This window comes from Natator depressus, chromosome 5 (genome assembly GCF_965152275.1).
Source record: "Natator depressus isolate rNatDep1 chromosome 5, rNatDep2.hap1, whole genome shotgun sequence".
Classification (NCBI taxonomy): domain Eukaryota; kingdom Metazoa; phylum Chordata; order Testudines; family Cheloniidae; genus Natator; species Natator depressus.
In genome coordinates, this window is record NC_134238.1 from 60,923,760 (window position 1) to 60,936,889 (window position 13,130).

Here is a 13,130-nt window from a genome sequence, read left to right on the forward strand (position 1 = left end):
CAGTGACTCAGTTCTAAAACTGTCTACTGTGTCCACAGTGCTCAGAGCTAACAGGGGGACAGAGACTTTCCGGATAGCAAGGCTGTTTGTACTCTATATGTGTTTCTGAGTATTTGTTTTGGGGACAGAGTTGCAAAATATACGGTTTATGAGACATAAGCTAAATTCTAAAGGAGGCAGGGAAGGGCAGGGGATTTCATCAACGTCCAAGTTGCTTTAGGTTCAGCTTCTATGTTCCTAGTAACCACAGACATAGTTTGACTTCTTTATTTGGCGGAGGCAACTCCAATCAGGCCAATGGGCCGGGGGGCGGAGGGGGAATTTTGTGCCTGCCTGAGGCTTTCAGTTTAGGGAGGCGCACCCCTCCCTACCCTCTCCAAACTACGCCCATGCTAGTAACTTAAAGTGCCTTTGTGTCAGAAGCCCATATTTTATGATGCATGAATGCAAAGTTTAATGTAGTTGTTAAATGTACCAAATATTGCATAGTCGGGGCATGGTGATCTGTACAAAAGAATGTTTTTGTCTGAAGGATGTTTAGGTATCGATACCCATAACAACACACAAGTATTCAGAATAAGTCCATGCTTGACACATGCAGAAGAAACAGAAGCACAGTCATTAAATTGTTTATTATTGTTTCCATAGTAATACAGATGAGATTTATTGTGTGGACTTTGTATAGGTTATACCTAATATTTCTTAGGAATTTTTCATTATATTCATTGTAAATAAAACCACTGATTCATTACCATAAATTCTTTTCAGGCAGAAGAGTGTTTTCTTTATTCCTAAAGTAGATGGTTTCTCTTTTCTTCGGTAATATGCAAACTGAGGTGTATCTAAGGTGGTATCAGTTGTCCTGTAGCCAGTTGATAACAAAACATCAATGTGACGGGTTGGATCACAGAAACCCCCTTGGGGCTGCCAACTGATGTGCCAAGACTACTTCTGCCCCTGCTTTCCGTGCCAGCTTGGGACTCCAGCACTCTGTCTTGTTGAGCCAGACATGCCAGTCTGCTCCAACACAGACCCAGAGTCTGAACCATGACTTAACTGAAAACAGCTTAAGAAATGTTCCTGTCTTTAACACTCAGATGCCCAACTCCCAATGGGGTCCACACCCCAAATAAATCTGTTTTACCCTGTATAAAGCTTATACAGGGCAAACTCATAAATTGTTCACTCTCTATAACACTGATAGAGAGATATGCTCAGCTGTCCCCCCCCTTCCCCCCGGTATTAATACATACTCTGGGTTAATTAATAAGTAAAAAGTGATTTTATTCAATACAGAAAGTAGGATTTAAGTGGTTCCAAGTAACAGCAGACAGAACAAAGTGAATTACCAAGTAAAATCAAATAGAACATGCAAGTCTATGTCTAATACAGTATGAAACTGAATACAGATAAAATCTCACCCTCAGAGATGTTTCAGTAAGTTTCTTTCACAGACTGGACGCCTTCCTAGTCTGGGCACAATCCTTCCCCTGGTACAGCCCTAGTTCCAGCTCAGGTGGTAGCTAGGGGATTTCTCATGATGGCCGCTCCCTTTGTTCTGTTCCACCCCCTTATATGGTTTTGGCACAAGGTGGGAATCCTTTGTCTCGTGTTCATCCCACCCCCCCACCGCCATGGAAAAGCATCAGGTTTAAGACGGATTTCAGTACCAGGTGACATGGTCACATTTCCTGTGAGACTCCAAGCCTTCATTCCTCCCAGCTTGACTCACTGGAAGGCCTGCCTGCAAACAGAGCCATCCACAGTCAGTTGTCCTGGCTGATGGGAGCGATCAAGATTCCCAACCACCATTAATGACTCACACTTTGCATAATTACAGTAGGCCCTCAGAGTTATTTTTCATATTTCTACTTTTAGATACAAGAGTGATACATTTATACAAATAGGATGACCACACTCAGTAGATTATAAGCTTTTTAATGATTCCTTACAAGAAACCTTTTGCATGAAGCATATTCCAGTTACATTATATTCACACTCATTAGCATATTTTTATAAAATCATATAGAGTGCAACGTCACAATCACCATTTAGTCACAAACACTTAGCTGTGAAGAAGCATCATTCTCCATGTTAGATATGACCTGGAGTTAGAAATCCTTTATCTCTAGCCCCAGTGCAGATGGCCTTAAGGATGAACCATCTCGCCATGAGATTTCTCCATAACTAGATCTTCATTGTGGAGAAGCTATTGCAGAACTCTAAAGGTCAGTTGAAATGAACTCCAAGTATTTGGCCAATTTTACTTTGAAAATTGTCTTCATAAACAAATTCGCTATTTTTGAAAAAGTGATATCGGGGACAAGGTCCCAGAGTGGAGAGGGGGACACAGAAAGCAAGAGTGCTAATTCCATGGCATCATCTTAATGTATACCACCTCTTTCAGGTGGGCTTTGTTGCTGGGAAGATAGAAAAAGGGATGGAGTTTGGGGGAATAAATTATCCACAGTGTCCTTACTTCACCTTTCTCAAAAAGCATGGGATTTTTTTCATGTAAATTAGTGTTGAATCTAACCCTGTCCATGATACCCTACCTGTGCTCAGAAACTATTCCTGAGCTGGAGGAAAGTGGCCACAACGGGGCCCCTGACAGCCATGTTTTTGCGGGACGTGTATTGCTAGGAGGAGCAAAGAGTAAATGTGATGTAAATGTACACATAATCCTGTGCCTCTGCAAATCCCTGAAGATCTGAGTTTGAGGCAACTCCCTGCTGCTTCTGCAGGGGATACTGCATGTTTCTCCCTCCCTCCCCTGGTGGATGAATGCCTTAAAAATACGGCTAGTGGAAACCCTGCAGTTTCAAATCCCTGGTAGGAAGAAGGCTGTATCAGGCATGATAGGGTCCTAAGAATATACAGATCTTAAATGTCAGTGTTGTGTTGGATTCCAAAGGTGGTGTAGACTGGTAGATTGTGTGTTCTGGAGGAATGAACGTGGGTTTGGCAGTCAGGAGATCCTGAGCTCTGCTACTGACTTGCTGTGTGACTTTATTTGAGGATAATAACAGACTTTGCAGAGTGTTGTGAGCATTAATGTAATGAATGTTTGTTATACCAATAAAATAAAAACCAGCAGGATCTTATTAAAGGGGAAAAGGCAAAATGCCACATTTATTGTGAATACAGAAAGAATCGTAGTAAGCAGTTAGTTATAGCTATAACATTCCATTCAATTTCATATTTATTCACACATTCATTCATTCACACACACACAGGTTCTGCAAGGCTGTTATCATAGTTACCAGCCTTAGAGTTGCTCATGCCAAGCCACTGGCCAGGTGGCCTGGACACGAGGAGGGAGCAGGGCCTTGTCAGATGCTCATCTGATACTCCTGGAAGTTGGTTTGCAGAATCAGACCCCAAAGTTCTCAGTCTATGGGAATTGCTTCATCATGCTCTTGCTGAATCAATCAGTAGATGCCACATTCCTGACGGCTCTGTGTTGTTCTTCGGTTCTCCCATCCTTGAGGCTGTTGGGTGGATTCCAATCTGCCCTCCGAGGGTCCTCTGGTTGTTTCCACTTGACGCCTTCTTCGGCCGATGGACACTGGATTCTTAGGCTGGCACCTCCCTGATCATTCAGTTATTATCCACACCAAGCATCCATCCACATACATCCTCTATCTCTATTTTAACCACAATTGTTAACAAAGCGAGATAAATACAACAAAAGGGTGGGGAGTCTCTGAGTGCTGTTTCTGTTGTTACAAAGTATTGCTTTGAGTCTCTCTGTGTGTGAGTAGTTGTTGTTACAAAGTATTGCTTTGAGAACAGACTCTGCCTTAGGATGTACTAACACAGTTAGCAGCTTGTAAGTTTCACACAGAGAGGGATAGAAACAGTAAAAATAAGAGACCAAAAACCAAGAGACCTCTTATTTAGTAATACCCTGGAATTTAAACTATGGGGAATTAAACTCATTTGTGATTTTAATACAGAACAACTTTATAAACATGTTGAATCATATTAAAGTGTGTTGAGCGTGTGGAGCACTATATAAATTGGCTGTGTATCATTAGAACTAAGGTGATTATTTTTTAATTATTTTCTATTGGAAATGCTTTGAACTGATATTCTTGACCCCGTCATCTTATAAAAACATACATAGCAACATATGAGCTATTCTGTGATTTTAAAAATGTCTCTTGCTAACAGTAATTCATAGTCAGTTTTTTTGGAAGTGCTAGTCATTATTTCTTCTCCTTCTTTAGGTACTTTTGCAATATAAATATTAAAGTCCGCAACCAGGTTCGATCCCATTGTGTTAGGTGATGTACAAGCATAAAAAATACAGTTTCTCTGCCCCAAAGAGCTTACAATCTACAATACAAGATGTAATAGATGGATGAGAGAACAAGCAGGCTGGGATGGGTTGAGGCAAACAGGATAACAATATAATGTACATAATTCTTAGTCGGTCAGTAGTAGTGATCATATTTGACTTATGTGTTTACATTAGACAAATAATGTACTTGTGTACATATGTACAGTGTTAGTGCACACATTAAATATTTTATAGCATAATTTAAATAAAACATTAAATGTAAGGTTTAATTTTGAACTGACAAAAGCATCAAAAAACAGAACTCTTGTCTACTGCTAGGTTTTGTACCCATTCCTCAGAGGCTTCTAGTGCTGGCCGCTGCTGAGACTAGTTACTGAATTAGATAAACAGTTGGTCTGATCAGGTATGGCAATTCCTGTGTTCCAGGACATCATTTGTAAAGTTTTAAAGCATGACTCCAAAGAAGCACTTCTAATAATAATGAATGATGTTAGGACTGTGCTAATGATACCATGTCTAATCACAGTTGTTGCTAATACAGTTACTGTAGAAGTGGCAAAAGTAGCTTCCTTTTCTCACTTTATTTTGTTGGCTGTTTTTCTCTTTAAATTCTGTGCAGATAACCCATGGCTTCTGAAGCCTTGCTGATTTTTCATCTTTGGTAGCAGATGTCTTTGTCACATAGCACATGTGCAGTTCCTGTTACCTCAGTGGTAACATCCTCCTGCCCCACTTTGAGTCAGAGTATCTCTGCTGATTCTTGTGAACACCAACTGACTGTTCTGAATTTTGCCAGATTTGCTAGAAATGTTGGAAATTACTTCTCTTAGAACCTAAATCTTAAGGTGTCTAGTTATGTGTGCAGTTTTATTCTGTTGGGCTTTCTTGTGGCTTCTACAGACTGCCCAAATCTTTCTGTAATACAGTATTTTTGTTTCATGTCTCCTTGAGAAATGTTACAGGCTTTTTGTACTAATCCTTAGCAGTTTTCCAGATTAAGTGACACAAACCCAACTGATTGTGGCATTTAAGATGATGCATGATGGCCACCCACGCTTATTTCCTGAAAGTAAGTTCTTTTTCCCGTTTGCAATTCATTGATGCAGAAAGCACTTTGAAATATTTTGATGTTGTTAACTATCATTTCTGTAATATTTTTTGTAAATAAAGTAAGTATTTAGCTACTTCTTATCAGGGTGGATTTGATTTAAATCAAATTGATTTAAATCACCAGTCAGGAAGACTCGATTTAATCATGGTTTTCTACATAAAAGTGCATTCTTGTTGGTTGTTATAATCTTAATACGTATTCTTCGCAACTCGGAGATAGATGTAGGTTTCATTTTTAGAAGGTACACACTATACATTTTTAAACAGTGATTTGTTTTGAAAACTTTTCCGATTAGTTTTACAGCTACATCAGAAAATGAATGATTGTTTAGTTATTTCATTTAATTGAATGAAAGTTAATTGAAGCAGATATTTATGAAGTTATTGGGAGGTGAACTATCTCCAATTCAACAGGTTAATCATTAATATTTGCCATGCTGTATTAGGAGGAGAACATCACCAGACCGACATTTTTTACTTAACTGAAAAAACAACGTTAAGTATTCTGGATTTTTTTCTTCAACAGCAAACATATAATATTTTAACAAAACAAGCATATGTCTCATGCTTCTCACATTTATCTCCAGACTTCTTCTCCTTGTCCAGATCTATTCCACCCCCAACAATTTTTTATTCGTTGAACTTTTTGAAACTTTGCACTTTTAGAGAGAGGTAAGGGATTGACTCTGTACACAAATTTGCAGAGGGACAGTAGAGTTGAGGTCTGTTTATTTTTCACCTCTATATATTATTTAAAAACATTTTTGCTGTTAACAAGTGTGTTACCTCTGGAGACGTAAATCCACAGTTTGAGAACTGCAAAACTAGGCATCTCTGATGGTATCTTCTAGACTGATCACTGAGTCCCATTGGGTAGATAGAAAGATTAACCTAAATAATCTATACAGAGGCCCCTGGAACCCCATAAGATTGGGTCCCTAATCCCAGAACTATTGGAACTCATTTACAAAACTTTTCTTAAACATTACATGAATATATTGTCTCATACTATAGAATTAGAATTTATAATCCGTATTCCATGATAAGATATCTTGAGCTATAATGTATCTTAATTAAAACTATCTTTAGATAGTTTTTTCCCTCAAAAATCCGATTTAAATTAAAAAAATCCGATTTTTAATTTTTTAAAAAAAGATCATTGATTTTTATTCACCCTGCTTCTTATAGCAGCACACAGTGATGTTCCAGGGTAATCTCTGACTTTTTTTCTATTCCATGGATTAGAATTGCTTTACTGTAGATAAACCAGATATTTCCAATACTTGCAGGTGTAAGATGTTAATTGAAGCTGGACTTCAGCTGAAAAAAGTGGAAAATATGACTGTGTATGTTTAGAGTTGCTTTGATATTGAGGGTTATTTGCAGGTATTCCGTAACTATTATTATTGTTACAGATTTCTACAGCTGTTTTTGCTGTGGCAGCTAGAGTAGCTATTACAATTATTACAAAGAATAAAACACAAAGCAAGACATAACAGAACTGTTACCCAGTAGCTTGGCCAAATAAATGTCTCGCATTGTATCCTGAAGATGTTCAGACTTAGGCTCTTAGGGGAGAGCATAAAAAGAAATGATCTATGTGATAACTCCATTGAAGTCAAGGGAATTATAGAGGGATGACTCAACACTTTTAAAATGTGCTTTGACTGTCAGTACTTCCTGTGGATTGAGCCTAAGAAGTAACACATTGATCAGCATGCTTTGTGGCCACACACAACTTGTTGAGACTTTTTTACATCACTGTTCATGAAAATGACAAGAAAAAAGGAAATCTAAGTAATAATTTGAGTGAAATGCACAAAGAATTAAATTTGAAAATGAAATATGTTGTAAACTTTCAACAGGACAAAAGAAACCTTTTGCAATTAAACAACGCAAATGGAATTTGATAATGAAAAACGGTCTCTTGGAGAATTGGATCTGTGATGCAATTTTATTTTTAACTCTACTTCAAGCAGTTAGTGGAAATGAAGTGGTTTACAGACATGTATTCATAAACTGAGAGTAGAGGATGAAGTTCACATCAGGCACGTGCTGGCTTGCTTTCCAGGCCACTTCCAGAGTACTTTCAGTAATCACAATGCAGTTTTAAGCAGGAGCTGTCTTCATACAGAAGAGGTGTAGGGTGAGCGGTACTAAATCTTTCTATACGACTGATGTTTTGGTTTAGATCTGAGTTGAACATACTTCAAAGAAACAAACAAACAAAAAAACCCTTTCCTCTGTTTTTAATTTAAACCAGGACTGTGGATAGGGTGCCATCTTTCTGATTGCACAAAACTGAACACCCCTGCCCCACCCCTTCCCGAGATACCGCCCCCCCCACTCACTCCACCCCCCCCTCCCTCTGTGGCTTGCTCTCCCCCACCCTCCCTCACTTTCACTGGACTAGGTCAGGGGGTTAGGGTGCGGGAGGGGTTGAGGGCTCCGGCTGGGGGTGTGGGCTCCAGGGTAGGGCCAGAAATGAGAGGTTCAGAGTGCGGGCAGAGGGGTTGGGTGTGGGCTCAGGCTGGGGGTGTGGGCTCTGGGTTGGGGCTGGGGATGAGGGGTTTGCGGTGTGGGAAGCGGCTCAGGACTGAGGCAGGGGATTGGGGTGTAGACTCAGGGCTGGGGCAGGGGATTGGTGTGGGGGCTCAAGGACGGAGTTAGGGTGCGGGAGGAGTCTCTGACCTGGGGCAGGGGGTTCAGGGTGCAGGCTCCAGCTGGGCAGTGCTTACCTCAGGTGGCTCCCAGTTGGTGGTGCAGCGGGACTAAGGCAGGTTCCCTGCCTGCCCTAGCTCCGCGCAGCTCCCGGAAGTGGCTGGCATGTCCAACTCCTAGTGCAGGGGTGGCCGGGTGGCTCTGCGTGGTGTGCGTTGCCCACACCCACAGGCGCCACCCCCGCAGCTCCTATTGGCCGTGGTTTCTGGCCAAAGGGAGCTGCAGAGCCGGTGCTCGGGGCGGGAGCAGTGCACAGAGCTTCTCTGATCGCCCCTGCACCTAGGGGCCGCAGGACATGCCGGCTGCTTCCAGGAGCTGCGCGAAGCCAGGGCAGGCAGGGAACCTGCCTTAGCCCCGCTGCGCTACCGACCAGACTTAGAATCATAGAATCATAGAATATCAGGGTTGGAAGGGACCCCAGAAGGTCATCTAGTCCAACCCCCTGCTCGAAGCAGGACCAATTCCCAGTTAAATCATCCCAGCCAGGGCTTTGTCAAGCCTGACCTTAAAAACCTCTAAGGAAGGAGATTCTACCACCTCCCTAGGTAACGCATTCCAGTGTTTCACCACCCTCTTAGTGAAAAAGTTTTTCCTAATATCCAATCTAAACCTCCCCCATTGCAACTTGAGACCATTACTCCTCGTTCTGTCATCTGCTACCATTGAGAACAGTCTAGAGCCATCCTCTTTGGAACCCCCTTTCAGGTAGTTGAAAGCAGCTATCAAATCCCCCCTCATTCTTCTCTTCTGCAGACTTTTAACAGCCTGGTCAGTGGTGCTGACCAGAGCCTCCAGAGTCCCTCTTCGACTGGGCATTCCAGTCGCAAACCGGACGCCTGGCAACCCTAGCTGTGGAAATGTGGTTGCTCTAAGGAAGATCACACTAATACAGATCAGTAAGGCTTTTCATATTTATGTACCTTGTATCTCCTGTGATTGTTTAGCAAAAAGATTAGAAAGTCATTTAAGTGCAATAAGCTAAATTCATAGGTTAGTTGGTGTAACTTCCTTCCAACATCCTGGGGATACAAATGTATACCAGGTTAGGCACACGGTGCATTTATACATTATCTTTTGAATTTTGTCCCCTGAATCCAAGGGAGCATAAAGGAGTAATCCAAAATACAAAAAGGAGTAAGTAAAAAGATGTTAAAATAGGTTTCCTCTATTTTAATATAAAACTGCATTTGAAGCCTTGGTTTCTAAATTATGCCAGGTTACTCTACCTTATACCTACCTATTTTATGTTGAAATTGTACCTCATTCCATATTACCTCTATATTTGACTGAATATTGTTTACTGTAAATATACCAAAAAACCTTGTTTCAAAATCCAAATGGTCAGAATTTTAAAGGAGGTAAATTACACTGATTTAAGCTCTGGAGCTTTATGTAATTGGTTCAAAATCAGGATTTTAAAATAAAACAAAACAAATGCAACCTTTGTGACCGTTTTAAGATCTAAAATCTTCAAATGAAATGTCAGGAACACTACTTCACCAGTGGCTCAAAACATAGCCTTGGTAGGACATGAGAGAGATGTTTAAAATCCCATCATTCTATTAATCAGCTTGCTTGTTTTTCCCCACTTGAAATCAGTCACGTTTTATCAAGTGATACCTCACAAACCACAGATGAATAAAAACTATTGTTTTGTACCATCTGAATGCTGAGCGTCTCTGCTTTCATGTGATACAATGTTAATCTTTAACTATTGCAGAACTTCTATTGGCTGCTAAAATAATGAAATGTAATATTTTATTAAAATTATAGTCCAAATGTAAGAAATCAAGAGAGAGAAATGATATAATTCTGATTGCTACGGTCTGATATGTTATCACATAACAGAGTTGGAAGAACTTTAGCAGTACCTTGAAAATGCTTTATGGACCAGTGATCTTTTCCAAGCCTTGATCCTGGACAGAGGTCAGAAAGGAGAAAAAAAATCAGTCTCAAACTACTGCTTCCAAATAAATTATGTTTTATCTCAAGCAGCCTTAACATCGTTAAATCATTTAAAATCAAATAATGCTGAGTGAGGTACTCAAGTTACTCAAGAAATTCCTAATACTCTTTATCAACAGATAATGACATAACTATTTTACACCCTTAAATATCTTTATCAATCTCTTGTTCACGTAGAAATGTTTACTTGCCTTGTTTACTTCCTTTATAATTTTTAGTATCTTGGAATGTAGACTGATGTCAGTTAGTTGTCGCATTCACACTGCCGATAGACATCAGTTAGTATTTCTCTGTCTCTTTTGTCATCCCCTACAGCTGCCTGACTTGAATCACTGTTGCTTTTATAGGTTCATATCATATGATTGAAAAATTGGGACCTTCTTGAATAGCCAGCTTATTTTTAGCTTCCTGTGGCTCTTCTACTGAAGTGTATTTCATGGTCTGTTTTTCCGTAATATAGCTCTTACTCATTATGCACTCTGTCTGCTCAGTTACTACACAAAGATCATTCCTCTTTCTCTATAGTTCTAGATTCATCCTTGTATTTTGAAACCCACTTAGAAAGTATTATGCAAATGTATCCTGTTTTTACTTTTGCTACTGGCATCCATTTGAAATTTCCGACAGACACACAAACTTATTTAAAATACCTGATGAAATGTACTTTGATTTCAGTTTTTCTTAGAATTGAATATTTTTAGAAGCAGGTTTTTCCATCTGTTATTTCTAAGGTGGTTTTTGAATAAAATAATGTGTTTTGGGGGGAAAAGCAGTATTTCTTACAGAAAAGCTTTTATAAAAGAAGGACTATACTGGTTATTATAACCTACTGCATAAATATACAACTCATCCAAAGTACTTTACATGCTAAAAAATAAGAACAACATACAAAAAGAAGAGTTCAAACTATTGTAAAGATGTAATATCCTAAAAAAAAAGCTAATTCTTTACAAACATCTGTTTTAATGTTCATATTTGTTCAGACTCCAGTTCCTGATGCAAAACACTCTGCAATTCAGAGTTCCCATTTGTGGAACAGAGACCAAATAATTTAATGTTGTCATTTCAGAGTAAAAGCTTTCATAATGCAGCTGTTCTTACAGATCTCACCTTATTATATGTCTAAATTATTATTTGTTTATTTAGCAGTATTTACATGTGAAATACTGTAATTCAGATCATTTTAAATTCTTGTTTAACCACTTTTCTAAAAGAATGACCTAGATTTGCATTGACAGGAAATAGTAACATTTATGAACAAGTACAACCTTAGACTCCAGTGCTGGAAAGATTACTGTGTGTGCTTAACTTTATGCACCGTAGTTCCATTAACTTCAGTGGGGTTATTCATAGTGTGTAAAGATGAACACAAGTGTAAATCTTTGCAGGATGGGCCTTAAAGTTTGTTCTCGGGCTCAGACCGAAATCTATGCACCCACAAAATCAGACGTAATTTACTGTGTTGGCCAAAAACTCTTTGAATTACATGAGAGATCTAGACTTAATGGAAGTTCTGTGTGTATGTGTGTGTGTGTGTGTGTACAGTATATGAGAGAGCGTGTCAGAATTAGGCCTTATCTGTTTTTATTCGCCAATAAAAAGACTAGAATAAGAAAAAGAATATGCTAGATCTCACTTAGCGAAACATTACCATATTGAAAGGATATCTATTGCAAAAACCGTTCTTTATGATGTGAAAATTGCGGGAAAGGGAAGTTTTTAATCTTGCCCTTGTCGTGGCAATGCCCACAGATTCTTCTTCAAGCTCAGTCCTGCACAGATTCTTGATCATGCAGGACTAGTAACCATAGTGGTCTTTATCTGCTTGGCATGATTCACTACAGATAACTCTCAATATTTGAATTTTTGATGCTCAGAACAGAGTAAGAGCATGAACTTAATATGTGCACAACACCGTATTTGCATTTGTTTATAATATCATGCATGTAATACATGTAGTATAGTATGGGTTAGTTAGCCAGATGGAATATCTACTCCTAACTAGTGCTCACAACTAGGAATGGAATTTGCTGATTAAACATTTTTGTCCTTTTAGTTTTATCCTCCTGTTGGGCTCCACCTACTGTTCTTGGTGCATACTACTCCTTTGGATTTTTCATCCTCTCTTGTTACAAGAGAATACTGTAGTCTCAATGCAACTTCAATTCTGGGCTTAGTTGAATTACATATTGGAGTTGTTTACTGTAATAAACCACAGCCCATTGCAGATTGAACTATAACTACCATATTCATAGATTCATAGATATTAAGGTCAGAAGGGACCATTATGATCATCTAGTCTGACCTCCTGCACAATGCAGGCCACAGAATCTCACCCATCCACTCCTGCAATAAACCTCTCACCATATTTAGTTCATTCTTCACATTCTTGACTGTAAGCTCTGGTCTCAAAAAAACAAACAAGTTTCTGATTTTCTTAGTGCCTGCAGGGGATTCAGTTTATTTAAAAAATATTTTTCTTGTGAACTCTTCCAAGTTGTGGAAGGTTTAAGGAATTCTTTATGAATAATTATATGGGTACATTGATGATTTTCTCACAAGGAGGTCTTCTGTTTATTAGTTGAGGAATAATGAATGTTTATGTAGAATTACAAACACAGGAAATATGTCTAGGATACATTTTTATATGAAGATTCAAAATCTAATTTCTATTAAGGAATTTTCCCAGTAAGGTCATGATTTAGCAAACTTAACCTGTTCCACAAAGCAATTTAAGTACTTGCTTAACTTTAAACACATACTTAAGTCCCATTGATTTTAATGGGGGACATAAGCACATACTTAAGTGCTTTGCTAAATTGGGGCCAGAATTCGTTTCGTGGTATGATTTTAGCAGAAGTCCACTAAGGTTTCTGCAGAAAACCAGCAGTTAGTAATAAAGAGACTAACTTTTGTCTCCAGTGATTTTTACAGTTTTCTAGGATTATCTCCCCAGTAATCAGCAGGACAAATAAAAAGATTTGTTTATAACATACAAGGTTTGTAAAGTCAAACAGAGATAATAGGT

General features: G+C 39.0%; 1 protein-coding gene across 13 annotated transcripts in view; it reads left to right on the forward strand.

Moving 5' to 3' along the window:
* CAST (calpastatin) overlaps positions 1–13,130 on the forward strand; it is a 103,452-nt gene that overhangs the window by 29,324 nt on the left and 60,998 nt on the right. The window contains exon 1 of one of the 13 annotated variants that reach the window (XM_074952888.1): positions 5,302–5,375. The exons of 11 other annotated variants lie outside the window; for them this stretch is intronic. In XM_074952888.1, the coding sequence (XP_074808989.1) occupies positions 5,346–5,375 (30 nt within the window). In that variant the 5' untranslated portion in view covers positions 5,302–5,345. Of the gene's footprint in view, positions 1–5,301; positions 5,376–13,130 lie in introns of those variants that run through there. One more of the 13 variants, XM_074952891.1, reaches the window with a different exon arrangement.